This window comes from Scyliorhinus canicula, chromosome 1 (genome assembly GCF_902713615.1).
Source record: "Scyliorhinus canicula chromosome 1, sScyCan1.1, whole genome shotgun sequence".
Classification (NCBI taxonomy): domain Eukaryota; kingdom Metazoa; phylum Chordata; class Chondrichthyes; order Carcharhiniformes; family Scyliorhinidae; genus Scyliorhinus; species Scyliorhinus canicula.
This window is the reverse complement of record NC_052146.1, coordinates 213273636-213296912: the sequence shown is the minus strand read 5'-3', so window position 1 is coordinate 213296912 and position 23277 is coordinate 213273636. Positions and strand designations below refer to the sequence as shown.

The 23277-nt window shown below is 41.9% G+C and overlaps 1 protein-coding gene across 1 annotated transcript; it reads right to left on the bottom strand.

Annotated features, from left to right (window-relative positions):
- Nucleotides 1–1373: 1373 nt before the first annotated feature.
- c1d (C1D nuclear receptor corepressor) lies at nucleotides 1374–21814 on the bottom strand. The gene is made up of 4 exons (XM_038807276.1): nucleotides 21588–21814; nucleotides 10379–10445; nucleotides 10219–10274; nucleotides 1374–1917 (listed from the first exon to the last, which is right to left on the bottom strand). Exons 1-4 carry the CDS (start codon nucleotides 21726–21728, stop codon nucleotides 1756–1758), a joined length of 426 nt encoding a protein of 141 aa, XP_038663204.1. The 5' UTR covers nucleotides 21729–21814; the 3' UTR covers nucleotides 1374–1755.
- Between the last annotated feature and the right edge of the window lie 1463 nt (nucleotides 21815–23277).

Below are 23277 nucleotides of genomic sequence, written 5' to 3'. Positions count from 1 at the left end.
CTACTGAACTGCCAGTCCGGGCCGGCTTTTATGGGGTGAATTTACGAGCCCCAGCTCGGCAGGCCTCCGCCCACTTGCAGGGGAGCTTGTATTCCACAAGTGCCATGGGAAGATCTTTGAGGCTTCTCCATGGGTCTCGTGAGGGTTATTACAGCTTGCAAAATAGATATAATTCTGGCTCAATAAAAGGAAATCTGCTCATACAAGCTGCTGAACTACATACGAACATAAAGAAATAGCAGGAATCAGCCATCAAGCCCCTCGAGGCCCGTTCCACTATTCAAGAAAATCATGGCTGATCTCCTCCCTCAATTTATTTCCCATCCTATCCCATAATTCCCTCAGTGTCCAGAAATCTATTGTTCTCAGTCTTGAACATACTCAACAACTGAGCAACCACAGCTTTCCAGGGTGAAGCATTCAAAAAATTTGCAACCCTATTGAGTGAAGAAATTTCTCCATCTCAGTCCTAAGCAGCTGACCTTTTATCTAGTGACTCTGATCCCTAGCTCTACACTTTGCAGCTGAAGCTAGGAACACTGGAGGTTTTGAGGTCCATGTATACAGATCACCCAAATATAGTCAAGTACAAATAATTAATCAAACACAAAAGGAATATTAGCCTTGATAACTGGAGGACTGGAATGTAAAGGCTGAATGGCCTCCTCCTGTTTCTATGAATAGAACAGTGATGTAGATTCCGTCAATGACACGATCACATACTTGCTTATACTCTCTCTACAAATGGTCATAGCTGCAATGGCCAAAGCTGTCAGTCATGTGACACCAGTAGTCATTGCTAAAATTAAACCCATGCTAAGGTTGAACACCAAACACTGACAGAAGTGATCCAGAATATGTAGCACAGCACCAGATGCAGAGAAATACGTTATCCTAGGACAGGTCAAATGAAACCGCTGGGATGCTTGTAGTAATGAGGATATAGAAGTAGATTTCAGATGTTCAAAATAGTTAATTGCGTAGTAACCCTTAAACAGGGCCAATCTGGCATCACTGAGCATTTGGAAATCGCATCCCCACAATCACTGTGCCATAAAGGGAAGCTGCTGCATTTCAAAGAAGAAAGGTGTAAACACCCTGGGACTCTAGTATTAGTAACAAAAGAAAAAGATCAGACTATCGAATGGCCATATTCATGGAGTGTCTATGCCTTTTCAATTATCAAGAAAAATTCCAGACATCTACAAGAGGCACGTGAACACTTTGGTATTTAAATAAACGATTTTGAGATCAACAAAGAAATGGCAGTTCAAGTATGCAACTTAATGTCACATGAACATCTATAAACTTTAGTTCATTAATTAAAAGCAGAAATGATTGGCTCTCGTTTTCCAAATAAAAGGGACGGGGAGGCGATTACATCAGAGGAACCCAAAGCATCCCAACTGTTTATTAAGCAACACTAGGATGTACTGCAGTATTCAAATTACATTGAAAACCACCTTTCAGAATAAAAACGCATACCTCAGAAATCAGAACAACACCATACAAAAGGTCTAGGTGCTTAAAGAGATACTGCTTAAACATTACACTTGAAGACAAATACTGCCTACCACTTGAGTGATCGGCTTTTTGAGAATTTATTCGGGAACAAAAATAAAAATTCATGTGCAACTTAAAAAAAATACAAAACAAATATGTTAAACATTACTGACACCCAGTGGTGTGACAAAGAAAGTTCTTGTCAAAGTTACTCATTTATTCTTACAATACTGATTTTTCTTTCTTGCTTTTTCAATGATGTGATGATTGGGATGGCATTTTTGACCTTCCTTCTGGCTTTGCCTCCCACAGGGCACTCCGGACAATTCGTGAAACGACTCCCTTGTCTAGTCGCGATGCCTTCTGGCGGTCCGTTATCTCTTTGACTTTGTTCATGTAGGTCCTTATCCGCTCCTACAACAGAAAATTCATTTTTTCAAAATAAAAACAGCGCTTTCATGGGTTGGAGACATTTCTGCATAATTCAAGGAAGACCACTAAAGATAGATTGCTCTCAATTTGATCTGGCCAGCCATCTGCATGAGAACACACTTATTAACATTTAGGTAAGTAAACGGATATGTGAATAGAACATTGTTGCACTTTCAATTATATACATTTTTAAAATAATTATTTTGCATCATTTCAATAAACTCCCTATTGTATTGAACCCATTCCAATTTTACAAGTACTTTCAACATGAAACATGAAGGTGAATGGTGGGTAGACAGAGCAGGAGAGCAGAAACCATGTAAAAGACACCTAGCATCTTCTCTAGATCAACTCCTAGATATGTACAGGGGATCAAAATTAAGTTTTAAAAAGGATTACATTTTTGATATACCTCAAGGCAAGAGTGATTTCGAAAATGTAATATTTCTAAGCTTCAAACAATAAAACCACTTAAGCCTCACTCACTTGCTAGTAATCTTAACCCTTCACTTGGATTTCATTGTAATCACTCCCTTCTGCTCATTACTCTGCAATGAATACCCCAAGTAATCTACAGGAAAAGGAGCCATAATATTAATATTTCAAACATTTAACCACTTTCAGTGTACGGCTTTTGTAAAACCTCGGAATTAAGAATTACCTCACTACAAAATTCTGCACATTTCCCATTTAAAAAAAAAATCCATTACTGGAAAAAAATGGTACAAGAACCAAAAGAATAGTTTTGCTTTGGTTTTAGAAAAGTGGGCAAATTTCAGGTCAAACAACAACACAGGATCCCCACCTTATACTTCCACAAAGGTTTATGTACAAGAACTGCAAAAAAGACATTGTACTAAATAATTACTCAATAATTCAACAAAAACAACTTTCCCACTTGACCATTCAATCTTAAACATTTGCACAAATCCAGATGAATCTACTTTTATTCCTCCCCCCTCTCATCCTCCCCCAGGCCCGCTAAATCGTTCATGCCCATCAGAAGACAACACAGACAATTCAGATCAGCAAAGCAATTGCAAAATCTAGTTTGATTCAGTCACCCCAAACTGCACCACATATCCCCATCCCAGAGTTCAGTGACAGCCACTACCACTGTTGACAAAATTGAAGTGCTGCAAGTTTCAAAATTTCTGGTTCAGAAAAGGGCAATCAGACAGTAGACAAAATGAAACAAAACCACTGCTGAGCAAATCAAGGGGCTGGTTTAGCACAGGGCTAAATCGCTGGCTTTTAAAGCAGACCAAGGCAGGCCAGCAGCAGGGTTCAATTCCTGTACCGGCCTCCCCAACAGGCTCCAGAATGTGGCGATTAGGGGCTTTTCACAGTAACTTAATTTGAAGCCTACTTGTGACGATAAGCGATTTTCATTTCTTTTCATTTTCAAAAGGGCAGCAAATATAGTAGCAACTTGGATATATGTGCAAATATTACAAATTCAGTTATTTCAACAAAAACATAATAGCTCTAATGGACATCAGTTCAAATGTACCGAGGACCAGTAAGGATTATTCCCAATAGAATGGCTACTTGTTTTCGTTATTGTTGACTTAGATATGTGACAAAAAAGTTAAGCTGCAGCTGAACTGTTAACAGCCAAACAATGACACACTTCAGAAAGAAAAAGCACAACAAAACAATTATTTAATTTGTAGATCAGTTGCACAGAACTCTCTCCAAACCCATTAGGCATAAATGGACTGATTTGGTCTCATTGCATAATGTCTCACCGTGGCAAAATGAGTTTCACTAACAGCAAAGGAATTGTTCAAACCTAGGCAGACAGGATGGGAGTCTTCGCTTCATTTTTTTTTTAAACAGAAAAGAAAGTAGGGTTTTGAAATATTCAAAAAGAGACATGTTGTCTTAAAGTGATGAAAACCAGATGAAAATGTCATTTGGACAGGTCAGGACAGGCATAACGATTGCCAAAAAAGCTTTCAGCCTAAGTGCTGAACTAGATACTTAATAGCAAAGAAATAAATATACGAGGCAGAGAAAGTCGCATCTGGAATAAGTAGTAATTATAGCTTATGCTGTACTAGTAAATCATTCACAGCATGGTTTGCATCTTATGAAGGGCACCAAGGAAGGAGAATCAAAAACTTAAGATGAGCAAACTATTCCAAAGTGTCACTTGAAAATTAGAATAACTTTGTATGGTTACAGCTTAGGCGGTTTGTGTATTTCGTAAATCTTCCTCAATCTAATTATCTTATCTACCTCAGCCTCAGGGAGTAGCATTTTTTCCAATACATTACAAACACGGCATGTCAATCCTGGCTGGAATTTTGAAACACCTGGCAGGCTTAAATTGCAGTCATTATCAAAATTAAAAAGAATGCAAGCCAATTTTCTAACTTATGATGTCAAATGGTACATAAAACAGGTCTGATTTTTTTTATTCTTCCCCTCCAATGAAGAATTTCTTAAATAAAACCATAGATTTTTTCTTCATTACTCCATTCCGTCCATTGCCCATTTTGATCATTCTTTGTGTGAAGTATTTCCTGATCAGTTCTAAATTTCCCAAATACTACATTGAACCTGTCCGTTCTCCTTGTCCTATTCTCACAAGCTAGTTTAACACAATGGTAAATTCAAAATATTGTTTTCTAATCTGAACAATCAGAAATTTCTCTGGTCACTTTCACAATTTCACCCATAGCTATTTCAACACCATTGGTGCAATTTATGGCACTGATTTCCATTGCACACAGCACTTTATGCGACCTGCATCTACTAGTGCACAAAGTTTTGTCAATTAATTTTGTACTTTGAGCTACTAAGGCTTTGTTTCATACACGTGAGTCTGACTAATTTACACTGAATTTCTGAATCAGAGTCAATAGTGTAGATTAGAAAGTTTTAGTCCAACATTGCTCGGAGGCACTCCATTCAATACTTCCCACTATTAACAGGTATCTATTGTTTTCTTATCCATTCCCAATATTTTCCCTCAATCCTCAGGCTTTGAGCTAACCAAGAGTCTTTCATGGGGAACTTTGTCAAATGCCTTTCTGAAGTCGTGACAGATAGGGTTTACCACAGATCACTTAGGCATTTTATTTACCTCCCCAAAAAAGATTACGGTCATTCGAGAGGTTTCGCTTCATGTTAGACATGTTAGTATTATACAGATAATCCTCAAGTTTCCCAATAAATTTTATTTTGCAAGGAATGAAGATTAATGGTCTTTAGATATGTTTGTTTTGGACGATTCTTAAAAATCAGTACCTTGCCAGGTTACTTCCAATCTCCAAGTAACTCACTAGTGTCCATTTCATTCAAAAGGATAAAGAAATCGCCCATTGCCAACATCTTAAGTATGGCATGGAAGAGAAAACATATAATAGAAATAAGCTTGGATTGTACTCCCTTGAATTTAGAGTTTAAATCAGCTGTTTGTAGCAGCCACTCGCTTTCAACTTCAATGAGCAAAGTGACCAGGGAAAAGAGTATATGAAGTAACTCTCCACTGCATTCCTCATGTGTCCGCAAGGCCTCTGCCAGAGAATCCTCTTCTTGTAAGTACTTCCAATGACGTTCCAGCTCTTCAATCATCACCACCAAAAAACTTTGCCAATTCTACCATCGGCTATGGTTACAACCCTGAGTAAGAGATCCTTACCTAGCCATGAGGTGACCACCCAGAAGTCTCAAGTGACCCCGCTATCCTAAGTGTATCTTGCTTAATTATCAGAATGTACTTTTGCTAGAGATAACATATTTGTTAGATGACGATATATGCTGCTGCAAGCTAGGCCGCATGATAACTTGCATTATAAAGAATTAGAAGTATATGCCACATAATTCAATAATTCTGTTACAGACAAGCAGTTAAAAGCCACAAGTAAATTCTGGGTGAGTTTATTTAGCTTCTGCTGCCGATCAGAATGAAAATGAATGAAATGAAAATCGCTTGTCACAAGTAGGCTTCAATTAAGTTACTGTGAAATGCCCAAGTCGCCACATTCCGGCGCCTGTTCGGGGAGGCTGGTATGTTTAGAATGTAAAGTTGCATTGGAAGGACATAGGCTACAAGTACTCTGGCTATAGTATTTAATATTCCTGAAGCATTCCTCTGCAACTTTCAAATGGTTGGCTCATTGCAGAAAAAAATACTGGACCATCATTCACTGCAGCAGGGCATCTAATGATGTGCGACTTTAGTTAGACATACCTGCGTGCACTGAGGTTTTGAAATTTCTTTGTCTGACAAATTGCTAGAAGAGCAAGCTGATAACATAGCATCAAGGGAAGTGGGACACATGGGATCCCAGGTGAACAGGGAAAGAAACTGTATTTTGTTAGTCGATCACCTTGCAGGGTTGCAAAATTAACTGCACGGGGTTGAGAAGTGCAGAGCAGGCGAATCAAATGTTAGAATGTTTTAAATTTAAAATTTTACATTTTTAAACTCGCCCAACAATCAAAACTGGAATGTCACAAATGCAGAGCAATCATAAAGAAAGGTGGAAGCCTACCACTGACCTTTTAATTCTGACATGACTGTTAGAACTGTAATCTTACAGATTTAGGTTTTATGTAGCTGCAATTATTTTAATTTGTCCTTTAAGAGCAATAGTGTTAAAGATGGTGGGTCAGTTTAGCAGCCAAATATCCAAACTCCACTGCAGGGGAACTGCAAGCATAAAAATTTCTAATAACAGATTTGAAGTGTTACAGGCAAGATGACTTTGTGACAGACATACCCAACAAAACATCCCCCCCCCCACCCCCCCCAAACCCCGCCCAACATAAAATACGTTCTGTACAATTGGAGCACCAACTAGGAGTCATTGTATGGCAGGTTCAGAAGGCATTATAAAAAAGATGATCAAGCTCAAGCTGTTCAAAACTGTTTTGAAATCAAAATATGAAACTGACACTGATGAATTGTCTCCAACTGCATGTTCGAGAATTGGTTTGGTAAGGGGAAAGGGAAACAGAGACATTAACCTGGAGAAGGAAAGGGACACAGACACCACCAACCATAGCTGCAGTTCAAATCATCCCATTATCCCCAACTGCAGGTATCATGGCAAAACCTGGTCACTGTGCTCCTGGCAAATAATAAAAACATGCACTCTGAGGAATTAGTGAAGGAGACATAATCACTGCCATCCTAAATCACAATTTGTAGCAGATTAACAAGGATGTAACTTGGAAATAAATCTAGTTGATACCGTTATGATGCCAATGTTGTAACATTCAATAAATCAAGTATTTCAATAATCCAGAAAGCCACAGTTGGACTTGTGTAGCCAGAAGATCATTGACTAGGCACTTTATTATATCTGCTGACTCCAAGATACTGATGTTTTGAGTGAATAGATCATCCCGAGCACTGACTAATGAAATAGACATTGGTGCTACTGGCAGAGAATCATAGAATTTACAGTGCAGAAGGAGGCCGTTCAGTCCATCAGGTCTGCACCGGTTCTTGGAAAGAGGACCCCACTTGAGCCCACACCTCCACCCCATTCCCCATAACCCAGTAACCCCACCTAACCTTTTTGGACACTAAGGGCATTTTAGCATGGCCAATCCACCTAATCTGCACATCTTTGGACTGTGGGAGGAAACCAGAGCACCCGGAGGAAACTTACGCAGTCACGGGAGAACATGCAGACTCCGCACAGACAGTGACCCAAACTGGGACTCTGGAGGTGCGAAGCATTTAGTGGCTATCCTGCTCCTGACAGACAGCATACTTTATTGTACTTGTTTCTGCACGGTTAATCATCGCCATACATGTGACCTTAATGCAACTAAATTCTGAAGATATAAACTTGTGTATCGATCAAAAATCTAAAGGTTGCAACCACCTGAAGATACACACTTCAACCTACACACAATACTTTCATATTAAGATTATTTGTCCTCTGTATCTGCCCCAGAGTGTTTGTTTGCTCTCCACGATGTAGCTGGCTGTGAGGTATCACAGCAAATTAAAGACATTTAAAACTGCTCAAAATCTATGAGATTAATAAACGCAGTGATGTTTTATCAAGTTTTCAGAATTGCTAATTAAAAGATTATCTAAAAATGAAGAGCTAACATTGACTTTGCCACACACAGGCTGACTGAAAGCTGCCCACTTTACTGACTGGATAAAAATCACAACTTATTTGGACGAAATAAAAGCTGGCAAATGATGGCAACCTAATTTCCACAATGCCCAGCATCTAAATTAGGTTACAACCTTCCACCTTGGCAACAACAAAACACAGGACATAACTACTTCAACTTTAGACAGTGACAGAAAAGTGAGGGACTTTCAGTTTTACACCAGCATCCAATATGCTAGAGGCCACACAAAATTGTTTCAGGTCATCAGATTTTACATTTGGAAAATGGAACCCTATTCTCAGAAGACTACAAAAATGTTGAGGCAGGATGAAAATGCACGTTATAAAAACGGTAGAGCTTTAGATGCTAGTTTTCAGTTAGTCGTAGTACTCTTCCCTCATTCAGAAGATGGTGTGTTCAAACCCTAATTCTAGAAATGTTAGCACATAGACACCAACAGTGATTAATGCAAGACTTTAACTGCTCATATTCTAGCACATGTTGGATTTATCTGATTAACTTTATTCCTCTTCACTGCGCACCATCGTTTGCGTAGAGTGTCTTCTTGTTTTTGCAAGGAACATTAATAGCCAGATGTCAGGAATCTCCCAGCAATTAAACAAAACCAATCTAGTTTGCAATTGTGGCCCTCACAAAAGTGCAATGTAGAGATAGGATTTTCATGTCATTCAAATAAGATACGCGGGTCATTCTAAATGGTTAAAATCACAATTCTTTCCTGCTCTTCTTGCGAAACATCAAAAAGATGATAGATGTTACTGTACACACGTATTTCAGACGTAGAAAAACTTCAACAGAAATCTATTAAGTGCTCGGAAACACGTTCCAGAGACCTCATGACTTAACAAATGACACTAGTTTCACTACTGGAATAACAGGTTATGAACGTGGTGTCCGTTTGATGTGGATGCAAACGATACAGTTCTACTGAGGGACATACTTGTGTAGATCATTGAAGGAACCAGACAATTTTAATTACAATTAAAATTGTGTTCCCAGTATTAATGTAATCAGCGATTGCACATACCATAAAAACACTCAAAGAATACCGCTGAACCACCCCAGGAAGTTACATGATACCAGCAACTAGAGTTCATGGCAGCTTGTTCAGCACAAGAAGCAAGATGCTGGAAAACTAAAATTAAAACAAAAAGGCTGGGAATTGCTCAGTAGATCTGGCAGCATCTGTGGAGAGGAACAGTTTACATTTCAGATCGATAACCTTTCCTTCGAACTGGAGACAGCTGAAGATGGGGGTTTAAACAAGTACAGAAGCAGGGAAAAAGGGGGAAAGAAGGAAAAGAACGGTCTGAGATAGGTGAAGGCAGGAGAGATTAAATGACAAAAGAGATGCAGGGGCAATACAAAAAAAAAGAGATGTCACAAGATGGATCTACAGGTGGTAAAGTGGGAAAAGCAGTTCATAATGACATGAAACTTTAACTGTTTCCCCCTTCACAGATGTTACCAGACCCTGCTAAGTACTTCCCACATTCTTAATTTGTTGCAGCTCAAGAAACAGAAATAAGAAGCACTGAATGGTTACAGCACAGATTGCTCTGTGGGGCTTTAATTTCCCCACCCTTTCCCTCTCAAGTATTTATTCAATTCCCCTTTAAGACTCGTGATTGAATTTGTCTTCACCAGAGCTGAGTGGCTTGTTGGGCCATTTTAGAGTGGGTCTGGAGTGAGAAGGGCAGCAGGTTTCCTAAAGGACATTAGCAAACCAGATTTTTTTTTTTTTTTTTTTACAATATTCGACAGAGGCTTCATGGTTATCATTAGACTTTTAAATCCAGATTATTTATGGAATTCAAATTCCACACCTGCCATGGTGGGATTCGAACCCGGACTACTAGTCTAGTGACAATACCACTACTCCACCCTAGATTCCAGACCACACGGAGTAAAAACAGTTTTCCCCATGCCACCTTGACCAATCACCTTTATATCTATGCCCTCTGAGGCTACAAGGTGATGGGGGCATTATCTGAACAGTTTCTCGCTATAGACTTTGCCTGGGCACCTCACGAGCACCATACGTCATAGTTCTGAAACTTGAAATGGTAAGGTACAAAAGTTATTTTGCAATGATATTTTTGACAACTCTTGTCCACCAAAGTGATTAAAACCATGATCATACACAGGCTACAAGCTCTATCTTACCAATTCCTGTTTGACAGCATGCTCTTTGGGGTTGATTCCTTGTGTGATGAGGTATACTAAGGAGCAAAGAAGAAACAGGTCACTACAATATGCCTAGAGAAAAAAAAATTTGAAAAATGTATAGCATCCACCAGTCACACAAAAGGTCAGCAATACTTACTCCAAAACATTGAATTTAATGCATAAGCAGAGGCTAAATCCAGCTTGGCTTGTTCAAGAGGATCCAACTGAAAAAAGAAAAACAAAGTCTTGCAGGTAATTACTCTGAAAATAAGCCTTCGACTAAGCCTTAGACTAATGAAGCAATCTACTTTTGGAATAGGATTCATTTAAACAGCAAAGCTGAACTCCCGTGAAAGATTTCTTTTGGCCCGATTCAAGACAGTCCTTACTTTCAAAAATATATTTTACTTTACAATAGAATAGCTTCTACATTCCCTTTAACAAGCCATTCTCTAGCAATGAGCAAAGTTCTGTTGTGCCCACATGAGCAAACAAGAACCTTCCAAACCCAAGCCTCTACCACCTAGAAGAACAAGGACAGCTGATGCATGGGAACACCACCATCTGCAAGTCCCCCCTTAAGTCAAATGCAATCCTGAGTTGTCCCTGGGTCAAAATTCTTGAACTCCCTTCACATCAGCACTGAGTGCACAAGTACGACACACACGGGTAAATAGTGGTAGGCAACAGATGCTGGCCTTACCAGTGATTTCCACATCCCATGGACAAATAAAGAAAAATATCAAGAAAAATTAACATAATATAGATACCCAATTTGTTCAAAATACAATGAAGTACGTTGAATTTCACGGTGAGGCATCCGATGCTTTGAGCAAGAAATTATTCCGCAATCAGTCATGTTTGAAAACTTAATCTTAAAGTGTAGGTAAAAATTACAAATATCTCGAACTCTTATAGTCAGTGAATGTCGGGATCCATGAAACATTCTAATTACTTCCGAGTTACTCCATCTCAATAAAATATTTCTCTCAAGCCCATCTGTCAACTGCAAATGTTTAATTAATTACCCTAATTTATGCCCTCCTGTCGCAAATTATCTTGTTCCAAGCCAGCAGAATGAGAGAGACCAGCCAGTACATTAGAATACAGTAAGAAGTCTTATAACACCAGGTTAAAGTCCAACAAATTTATTTCAAAACACTAGCATTCGGAGCACTGCTCCTTCCTCAGGAAGGAGCCGGAGGAAGGAGCAGTGCTCCGAAAGCTCGTGTTTGAAACAAACTTGTTGGACTTTAACCTGGTGTTGTAAGACTTTTTACTGTGCTCACCCCAGTCCAACACCAGCATCTCCACATGAAACATTAGAATAGTCACATCTCGAAGTAACCGTGTCAGGATCGAGGTTGACAACAGCAGATGAGCTGAAATGTGGCAATGTTACGGAGGTGGAAATTGGCAGTCTTAGTGGTGGCACGAACACGAGGTTGGAACCTCATCTTGTGGCCAAATGTGACACTAAAGTTACATCTTAAGCATAATCTCAAATTATTGCCAAGGAGGAGGAACGACTTCTTGCAGAGGGTGGTGAATTTGTGGAACTCGCTGTCCCATAGTGCGGTGGAGAAGGAGTCATTAAATGGTTTCAAGAAGGAGATGTATACATTTCTGATTTTAAAAAACGGGTTAAAGGGATATGGGGTAGGGAGGTGCATTTGAGCCCAGGAAGAGATCAGTGATGATCTGTGCGGAGATTTGTGAATGCCAGAGCAGGTTCGAGGGGCTGAATTGCCTATTTCTGCTCCTAATTCCTTTGTTCCTATGAGATGCTGGAGTCAGTAGTTATTTGGAGCTGGGACCAAAAACAATGGTTTGTCTCCGACATTTAATTGGAGAAAGTTTTTGCTCATCCAGTACTGGACAGTGGATAAGCAGCCTGTTCATTTAGTAAGGCAGTTAAGTGTCTGATTGGGTTTAATCTCATTGGGGCTGGTGGAAACGTCTGTGACAGGGTTGCCACCATTTCTCCCATTACTTTTGTAGCCATTAGATTTAACCAAATAATTCAGCTTCCAGTAAAACGTTGATGGAAATAATGACACATTATTAATAGGGGCAGGCACAGTAATGCCTTCAAGGAAGATTTATACCTGATGTGGAAATTTGCTGGGTAATGTCATTATGCAGCTCAATCATGGGTTATTTTACATTTTAAACAATTCACCTTGTGAATCTGCAGCACAGATTCAGACTAAGTGGCCAATGCCAGGATTTACAGTTCACATTGGCTTCCTCTGAATCTAAGTACCTCCTCCCACTCTGCCTGCATACCCCTTTCTCAAGTATGCATCAATTCTTCCCTTAAAATGTGCCAGTACTTTCAGCTACAAACATACCACGGCAGTGTGCCCTACAAAAACGGTGCCACCTAATTCTGGGCACACCCAGAAATAAGAACAGCTTCTCCACATGCAATCTACTGAACCTCTTCAGAATGTTAAAGACTTCATCAGGTCTCTTTTTAATCTGAAATCTTCCAGAGAAGCCTCCCCAGGCTAAGCCTTCCTTGCGAGTTGGATCTTCACAATTCTAGTAACATCCTTGTCAATCGTTTCTGCACTTTCCCAGTGTTTCAATATCCTTATATTCTACTGAGTGTGATCTATTCCAAGTTCTATATAAATTTACCACCTCGCTTTTGTATTCTATTTCTCTAGAAGTGAATCATAATACTTTATTCACACGCTTCATGGTCTTACCAACTTGCATTATAGCGTTTAGTGATTAATGCATCTGTAATTCCAGACCGCTAACCCATTTAGTTATTTACCTTGCAAGAAATAAATGTTTGTTATACCGTCTATCAAAATGAATTACCTCACACTTGGCTATGTTGAACCGCATGTCATTTATCCACCCACTCTGCAGGCCTGGTTATGCCTTTCTACATTATAGTTTTGACATCACTTACGACATTCTCCAATTTAGTATCATCTTCAAATGGCACGATACCTCCACTGGAGGCGAAGCGATCATTAGTATGGTTAGAAAAAAACTCTACTCCCAGCACAAACGGGGTAATTTCCAGCACCCCAACAATCCTTCCGAGTTATCTGCAACTCTGACCTCCTGCGCACCCCCAATTTTTAACCAGTCAACCATTGCCGACCGTGCCTTCAGCTGCCTTGGCCAGAAGCTCTGGAATGCCCTCCCTAATCCTCTCCATTTCTCTACCTTGCTTTCCTTCTTTACAAGCTTTGGACCATTTGTCCTAATATCTCAAGTGGATCAGTGTCATATTTTGTTTTATAATGCTTCTGTGGTTGCCATTTGCTGTTTTATATTATAATAATAGTAATCTTTATTATTGTCACAAGTAGGCTTACATTAACACTGCAATGAAGTTACTGTGAAAACCCCCCTAGTTGCCACACTCCAGCGCCTGTTCGGATACACTGAGGGAGAATTTAGAATGTCCAATTCACCTGACAAGCACGTCATTTGGGACTTGCGGGAGGAAACTGGAGCACCCGGAGGAAACCTACACAGACATGGGGAGAACATGCAGACTCCACACAGACAGTGACCCAAGCTGGGAATCGAATCTGGGACCCTGGTGCTGTGAAGCAGCAGTGCTAACCACTGTGCTATCATGCCGCCCAAACGGTGCTATACAAATTATCCCTGTGAAATATCACTCTTCACCTTCTACCAATCAGAGAATATTCCCATAACTCCTACTCTCTGATTTAAAGTTTCTCAGAGGGTCATTAGTCTTTAGAATTCTCTTCCTCAGAGAGCCGTGGACGGTGGGCCTTCGAATATATTAAAGGCGGAGTTAGACAAATTGTTGTTTGATAAGGGAGTCACGGGTTATCGGAGACAGGCAGGGAAATGGTGTCAATAATCTTATTGAACAGCGGAGCAACCAAGAGTGGTGGAATGGCCAATTCCTCTTTCTCATGTTAAGGTTTCAAGCCATCTTTCATGAGCTGTGCTAACTAGCCTCTGACTCCATATGGTCCGGACATCCACCTTAAGATTTTTGCAGGGACACCTTGGAGCATTGGCAAACATTTGAATTTGATTTTAAAGCACTCGGATTTATTACTTCGACATAAACGATTTGGCCTCCTAAATATCAAATCACACACTGCAGTGTTTGTGGACTATTTTAGTTTTTACTGGGTATTTTAATACTTTAGGCATAAATGCTCATGAAGCCAGGAAACAAAAGATGAGCTGTGCCACTGTTCAGGATTACGGCACTTGCTGAATGTATTCTCTGGACCTCTTTTGTCCACCTTCGTTAAATCAGAAGGGTGATCCTTATTTCAACGGAAAGGATGAAACAGGTTTTTGTTTTAAAAAGGCAAACAAAACAAATCGTCACTGTGGACAGCACATGACAGAGCAATGCTGCAAATGACAGCTGCCAACTTCACAGGAACTAGCCAGTGAAATCAAATTGCTTCGGAAAATAAAACTCTACTGTGTTCAATGAAAAATATAATACCTGGGCCTCCAGCAACAGTTCAGAGTTAGACATTAGAGCTTAACTTGCACAATGGAGGTGTTTATAGAACCTGTATCAAGTGATAAATTGTTTGCGATTAAGTAGCAAACTCACCCTGGAATGTTACAAACAGACATTTATCAAATCTGAACTTATTTACTCAGTTTAAGCAAGTTAATATTTTTGGATGAACTGAGAACTTGGCTGCAATTTTACTTGTGCATCGGCAAGCTGACCCAAATAAAAAAAATGGAATTTTCCAATGATTACTGACTGCACTTACAAAAGCAATGTAGCAAATTCTAGCTCATTGCAAAAAAATTGAGAGGCATTGCCCGAGAAAAAATATATCCACATTTATTAAAAGACAGAGAAACTCAGCCAATTTCTGATGCATTAGGATAAGAGCTGACTTGAATTACAAAAGCAGCGATAATTTGATTTTTTTCATTAAGTGATATTGAGTGCCATTTTATGAGCAGAGCTTTTAACCAACGTTTCAGCTGTACCATCTCTCAAAGGTTGAATAAAATACTCTACACGAGTCCCATTAACACAAAATTTATTCTCTTATGTTACGTTTTTATTTTATGATGTGGAGATGCCGGCGTTGGACTGGGGTGAGCACAGTAAGAAGTCTTACAACACCAGGTTAAAGTCCAACAGGTTTGTTTCAAACACGAGCTTTCGGAGCACGGCTCCTTCTTCAGGTGAATGGAAAGGCTTGTTCCAGAAATGTTTATATAGACACAGTCAGAGATGCCCCGGAATGCGAGCACCTGCAGGCAATCAAATCATCAAAGATGCAGAGAGAGAGGTAACTCCAGGTTAAAGAGGTGTGAATTGTCCCAAGCCAGTTCAGTCGGTAGGCCTCTGCAAGTCCAGGCTTGTTGGTGGGGGCCGAATGTAATGCGACATGTCCCCTTCCAGTTGGGGAACACTTCAGCAGTCAAGGACATTCAGCCTCTGATCTCCGGGTCAGCATTCTACAAGGAGGCCTTCAGGAGACGCGACAACGCAAAATTGCTGAGCAAAAACTTATAGCTAAGTTCCGCACGCATGAATGCGGACTCAACCGGGATCTGGGATTCATGTCGCATTACATTCGGCCCCCACCAACAAGCCTGGACTTGCAGAGGCCTACCGACTGAACTGGCTTGGGACAATTCACACCTCTTTAACCTGGAGTTACCTCTCTCTCTGCATCTTTGATGATTTGATTGCCTGCAGGTGCTCGCATTCCGGGGCATCTCTGACTGTGTCTATATAAACATTTCTGGAACAAGCCTTTCCATTCACCTGAAGAAGGAGCCGTGCTCCGAAAGCTCGTGTTTGAAACAAACCTGTTGGACTTTAACCTGGTGTTGTAAGACTTCTTACTGTTTTTATTTTAAGCACACACATTCTGGGTAAGTGCGTAGACTCTTATCAAAGTCACAAATTACATTCTATGCGACTGTGACAAAGGCAAACTTTCCCTCCTCTCCTTGATCTGTCTACAGTCTTTGACATGGCTGACAGCACCATTCGCCTCCAATGCCTCTCCACTGCCAGCCAGTTGGGTGGCTGACAGCACCATTCGCTTCCAATGCCTCTCCACTGCCAGCCAGTTGGATGGAAGTATGTGGTTCCATTATTTATTTAAATCCCACCTAGGGAATAATTTGAGATGGTTTCACGTCCTGCTCTCGCACCATTACCTCTGGTTTTCCCCAGGGATTTCTATTCCTTGGCTCTCGCCTTTTCCTCATCTACTTGCTTTCCCCTCACCGATATCATCCAAAGGTACTGCATTATTTTTCACTGTATGCTGACAACATCCAACTGAACCTCACCACCACCTCCCTCGACTCCTCCACTGTTTGCCAAGTTATCAGATCGTTCTTCCGACATGCAGTACTAGATGAGCAAAATACTATTTCTAATTAAATTCTGGGAAGACTGAAGCCATGGACAATGCTCCCCACACCAAACTCCATTCCCAAGTTACTGACTCCATCCCTCTCCCCAGATATAGTCTGAGATTGAGACGGTCCGTTCGCAATCTTGGTGCCACATTTGATCCAGAGGAGTTTTCCACCATCACTAAGACTGTCCATTTCTACCTGTGCATCACCTGACTTTGCCCTTGTCTCAATTTGTCTGCTGCTGAAACCCTCATCCATGCCGCTGGACTCAGTTTGAGTGTAATCCTAGCTGCTCACCCACGTTTTACCCTCTGCAAATTTGAGATCGTCCAAAGCTCCGGTGCCCATGCCTTAACTCGCAAGAAGGCCTTTTTGCCCAATCACCCCTGTGCTCACTGTTCTACATTGGCTCTGGTCAAGCAACATCTTGATTTTAAAATTCTTATCCTTGTTTTCAAATCCCTTAATTGTTTAGGCCCTCCTTGCCTTGTAACATCCTTAAACCCCGCACCTCCAAAATATCTACACTCCTCTCAACTCTGGCTTCTCGTGCATTAATTATTATAATTGGTTGGTGGCTATATGTTCAGTTATCTAGGCCCCAAGCCAAAGAGGCTGGCTATAGGGAGCATCTTAAAAGGAGATGAAAATCGCTTATTGTCACGAGTAGGCTTCAAATGAAGTTACTGTGAAAAACCCCTAGTCGCCACATTCCGGGGCCTGTTCAGGGAGGCTGTTACGGGAATCGAACCATGCTGCTGGCTTGCCGTGGTCTGCTTTCAAAGCCAGCCCTGTGAGCTAAACAGCCCCTCTAAGTCTGAGGAGAGGTTAAAGGAGGGTATTTGACAGCCAAACAACTGAAGGCACAGTCAGCAATGGCTCCCAATTCAACAATGCCTCAAATTTCAAATATCTTCCTTTTAAGAACATGAGAACTAGGAGCAGGAGTAGGCCATCTGGCCCCTCGAGCCTGCTCCGCCATTCAATGAGATCATGGCTCATCTTTTGTGGACTCAGCTCCACTTTCCAGCCCGAACACCACAACCCTTAATCCCTTTATGCTTCAAAAAACTATCTATCTCGATCTTAAAAACATTTAATGAAGGAGCCTCAAATGCTTCACTGGGCAAGGAATTCCATAGATTCACAACCCTTTGGGTGAAGAAGGTCCTCCTAAACTCAGTCCTAAATCTACTTCCCCTTATTTTGAGGCTATGCCCCCTAGTTCTGCTTTCACCCACCAGTGGAAACAACCTGCCCGCATCTATCCTATCTATTCCCTTCATAATTTTATACAAGATCCCCCCTCATCCCTCATCCTTCTAAATTCCAAAGAGTACAGCCCCAGTCTACTCAACCTCTCCAACCCCTTCAGCTCTGGGATTAACCTAGTGAATCTCCTCTGCACACCCTCCAGCGCTAGTACGTCCTTTCTCTGGTAAGGAGACCAAAACTGAACACAAAACTCCAGATGTGGCCTCACTAACACCTTATACAATTGCAGCATAACCTCCCTAGTCTTATTCAAACTCTTCTATAATCTTTCTCCATCTCATCTGTTTCCTACTCTAGTGTGCAATACTGAACTCTACATTCCTCTAATTCTAAATATCTCTAGTTTTCTTCATCCCTCCATTGGCATCCATTCCTTCAACTGCTTTGCCCCATGCTCTGAAATTCCTTCCTTAAACCCCTCCTCCTCTAAGACAGACTACTTTGTCAAAACCTTTGGCCACTTATTGAAATATCTCCTTCCATGGTTTGGGGTCAAACTTTGTTCCATGACACTCAAGTATGTTGCAACATTTTACTATGATAAAGGTATAGAAACGAACACACTCATTTATCTGGTACCTTCCAAATCGGCATCCAAGAGCACTTTACAGAAAGATACAGCTTTGACATCTGGAATGATGTTTAAAAAAGTGTTATGGGCCAGAGTTTAGAGAACCCCAAAGTGTATCATGAGTTCACCTGACCCACAACTTTTATTAGATTGTGGTATGTGGAACACACGGCTCACTCTACAGGTGTGGTACAGCAGAAATGGAAAAGTATTTTTTTTTAAAGCACAACAATGAACTCAAGTTAACCTTTTTAAAAAAAGACAGTGAACATCTCAGCAACCATCAATTCAAATATAACCAGCAAAGAATACAACACTAAGTAATCCTTAATAACTTCCCAAACAACATCCAGAAAACAAAAGAAACACCTTTTAACAGAAGCACATTAGGTTTACATTCACTATTGAGAACATTTATAATTCCGAATTCACCAAATGATCAAGAGACAGCCTTTTCATGGCAGAGAGATCAACAGTACATCTGCTGTCTGGCTTCTGCTCCAACATTGAAAATGAAACTAAAACACACCTTGCAGCAAACATCCTAAAATGAAAGTAAAAAGCTGACAGACAGCCCAGCTCCACCCACTCTGACATCACTGCAGTAGTAAACAGCCATTTCTTAAAGGTACTCTCACTGCAGATATTTATATACATACCCATTTCTTAAAGGTATTCTCACATGACAAAAGGATCTTGTAAAAAAAGACACGAAAACAAGTCGCCGTAAATTCTGGAGAGTCAGCAAAAAGACTAACCAGAAACGGGTGAGCAGACGAATACTGGTATGCATCTGTCATATTCAGAGGACGATCAAGAATATTGGGCTGGAGGAGGCTGCAGAGCAGGAGGCTGGCTGTGGAAGCATCTACAAACTAGGAAAGGGATTTTGAATTCAATGCTTTGAAAGTTGTGGACCCAATGGCAGTCAGGTGACAGTGTTGCTGCTCGATGGTGATCGAGTGTAGTGTGGCAAAGCTATGGATGAGTTGGGAGGGTTGCACTGAATGGCTGATGAAAAGTTAAGTCAAATCTTAAATATAAGTTTGGCTCAGTTGGCAACACCCACACCTCAATGTTCAGTTTATGGCTTCAAACTCCATTCCAGTATGAGCACACAACCCAAATCAAAACGTCACACGTAATTATGGGAGATGCTGTATTGTCAGATGCGTCACTACTTTTTCCAGGTGAAGCATTAATTAATATTCCTGCCAGCCTGTCAATTTTAATGCATGCTGTCAAAGGAAACCAAATATATCTGAGTACTCTGGTCTACATTAATTTACACCCAGTAGCACATTACAGGGAGTCATATTATTGTATGTGGAATATTATCACAGCTAAATTCACTGCCATATTCATCCACTTCAAATAAAAGATCATTGCCTGGGAAGCACTTGGAGATGTCCCATGATTGCGAAAGGCACAGATGGTCAATCATATCACAATGCCAAGGAATTAAGGTGGCATAACAATTCACCATGGCAATGACTATCGGCAGATCGGTGCCATTGGCCACGGTCTCAGTGATGTGGGTGAGATGAAGGCAGTCTGATGGAATCAAACAGAAATCGAGAGAAGTGTGCAGAATTGAATGGCAGTAACACGTTGGATGCTCAAAGAAGATTAGACTCTATGGCTGAAATGAGCAGGGGGAATTTTTGAGAGAGAATATCAGCACATTTCAAAAGGTCACAGTGCTGGAAAACTCTGCAGATCAAGCAGCATCTGCAAAATTCTGGCATTTGATGTTTACATTTCAGATTTCCAACAACTGCAGTATTTTGCCTGTTTTCTTGTAACAGGGGGGTAGATGAACTATGAATTGGTTTTGATTTGAAGAGCTAACAGATGACACACTTCCTCATTGGAAGCCATCTTCTTGATATTGAAATTAATGCTAGGTGCTGCCAATTGTTGAGAGGAACAGATCCTGATTAAATAAAGGTCATTTACCAGAAACATTCTCAGTTTCTCTCTCCATAGATGCTGCCGGAACTTCTGAGAATTTCTAGCAGTCTCCATTTTTTATTTCAGATTTCCAGCAGTGTAAAACTTTCCACTTTTGCATGAATTATTGGGATCATGCTGACAGCAGACCCAATGGCAACATATGTTTCTGGACTAGCAATCCAGTGATTGAGACTAACACTCCAGAGCTTTGATGTCAAATCCCACCACTGGCAGCTGGGAAATTTAAATTCCCAGCCTATCTAATCTTTCCTCATAGATAGAATTCCTCATTCTTGGCAACGTACTGGTAAACTTCCTTAATACCCTCTCACACTTCAGCAATTTGCTCTCATGCCCACATGCCCATCCTCAACCTGCTGCAATGACCAAATGAAGCCCAACTAGGCACATTTACAACCCTCAGGATTCAACATTTGAGTTCAACAACTTTAGACTGTGTCCTTTCTCCTTCATCTTAACAGTTTATGATGTGTATTCACCCGAGGAAGGAGCATTCACCTGAGGAAGGAGCTGTGCTCCGAAAGCTAGTGATTCAAAAGAAACCTGTTGGACTTTAACCTGGTGTTGTAAGATTTTTTATTGTTAACAGTTTACATATTATATATACCATTTTTTGTCCCTCGCTCCCCAGGCCATCTGCCACTTGTTGTTAACTTTTGCTACATCATTAATGCAAACCTTCCCAGCTCCCACTAATTACTGACCTTCTACTCTCTTCCAGCTGTTCCACCCTCTCATACAGTAAGTATGTTAATTCTAAAGACTCAAACCTCTGCTGCTGAGTTATTCCAGCATTCCCCATTTTTGTTTCAGATTCCTGCATCCACAATATTTTCTTTAGTCCTTTTTAAGGTCCCGATGACAAGTGTCCCTGGAGATTGATTTTCAAACCTGGGGCTGATTTAGCACAGTGGGCTAAGACAGTTGGCTTATAATGCAGAACAAGACCAGCAGCCTCCCCAAACAGGCGCCAGAATTTGGTGACTAGGGGCTTTTCACAGTAACTTAATTGAAGCCTATTTATGACAATAAGCGATTATTATTATTATAAATCCTGGAGACTCCAGGCCAATCAGGGAGGGATGGCAACCCTGGGCCTGACAAGCTCCACAGGGAGGGGGTAAATGCTGGGTCACTGCGAGGGGCCAAGGGTTTTGGGTACCTTCTGGAGCAGCTCACTCCTGGGCACTGACATCAGGGCCCTCAACGTCCCGTCGGCAGATTTCAGTGACTCATCGAACGCCACCAAGCAGTCATGGATTTCTGTCGGATAGTCTTCATTTAAAGGCTCGAGGTCCGCCATTCTACACTGAGCATCCCTGGCGGAAAGAGGAGGAAATTGAGGTCACTTCCCTAGCAACCCCCAGACCACGCATGTGCAGTGCATGCTGGGACCTTTAGTCATTTCAGGTGACGTTTGGTGAATACCCGAATTGGAACAGACGCGAAAAAAACACATCTACCATTTGAACACTGAGTAGAATTCAATATATGTCCGCAGCATCATGGAATAATTGATTATTAGTGGAATGTTAGAAATGTCGAGGCCAGTCCACCGCATGCGCAAGGCGCACAGGGCATGCCGGTGGTTGTAGTCGTGTTGTTACGTCAAACAAAAGGACAAGGTTTCAAATTCGGATCGGGGCGTGAGAAATAAATTTAAGCGCTTCCTCGGGAAGATCGTCCGACGCGTTTGCATCTAGTAGTGGGAAAATCGAATATTAACTGTTTTGGCCAAGCAGCTCGGTAGTGCGCATGTGCCGGGCGTGCAGGGTTTGCCGGGAGATGTAGTCCAATCCGGCGGGAGGAGGAGGCCGTCCGTTAGAGAGAGAGAAAAAATTCAATAAACCCGCCGCCCTTCAAATACTCTTGTGCGCGATCTGCTGATTCTGTGGTTCGTGGATCAAAGGGCGTTTGGTGATAATCACCCCACCGCCGCCATGGCTCGGTGTTTGTGAAAGGCGTCGGTTGCCATGGGAGCGGCGACATGTTGAGGTTGGGCGGCTGAGTGAGGAGAGCGGACAACAGGAGCGGTCACGCAGACCCTCACACACACACACAGACCCACACACACACACAATCCCCCCCACACACAAGATCCCCCCACAGACCCCCCCCACCGCACCATCCCACTGACCCCCCCCCCCCCACCGCACCATCCCACTGACACAATCCCCCCACCACCGTACAGAGCCCCTACCGCACCACCCAGTCACACACTGACCCTCCACACATACACAGACCCACACACATAATCCCCCCACCACCCTACAGAACCACCCCACACAATTCCCCCCCACAGACCTCTCCCTACCGCACCACCCCACACACACAAACCCCCCACCGACCCCCCCCCCCCCGCACCACCCAGTCACACACAGACCTTCCACACACACACACAGACCTACACATACAATCCCCCACCGCACCACCCCCTCCACAGATCCCCTCACCACACCACCCCACAGACCACCCCATCGCACCACCCCACACACACAGTAACCCCACACCCACCCACAGACTCCCCCCCCCCCCACCGCACCACCCCTACACACACACAATCTCCCACTGCCAACATCCACCCACAGATCCCCAGCAGCACCCCACACACAATCCCCACACCCACCCACAGATCCCCCCATCACCGCACACCTAGCCACACACCCACCTCTCACACATAAACCCCCCCCCACACCACCCACCCACACACAACCCTCCCAAAACATACAGATCCACACACACAATCACCCCACAGACCTCCGTACCGCACCACCCCATACACAGAATATCACCACAGACTCCCTACTGTACCACCCCACACACAACTGCCCCCACCGTCCCACGGACTCCCA

What these genes read in the sequence shown, in the direction of transcription:
- c1d (XM_038807276.1), bottom strand. Translation starts at nt 21,728, where the DNA reads ATGGCGGACCTCGAGCCTTTAAATGAAGACTATCCGACAGAAATCCAT. An exon ending in GGAGTGAGCTGCTCCAGAAG is followed by an intron (nt 10,446 to 21,587) that starts GTACCCAAAACC and finishes TTCTTTTTTCAG; the next exon opens with TTGGATCCTCTTGAACAAGC. An exon ending in ATTAAATTCAATGTTTTGGA is followed by an intron (nt 10,275 to 10,378) that starts GTAAGTATTGCT and finishes TTTGCTCCTTAG; the next exon opens with TATACCTCATCACACAAGGA.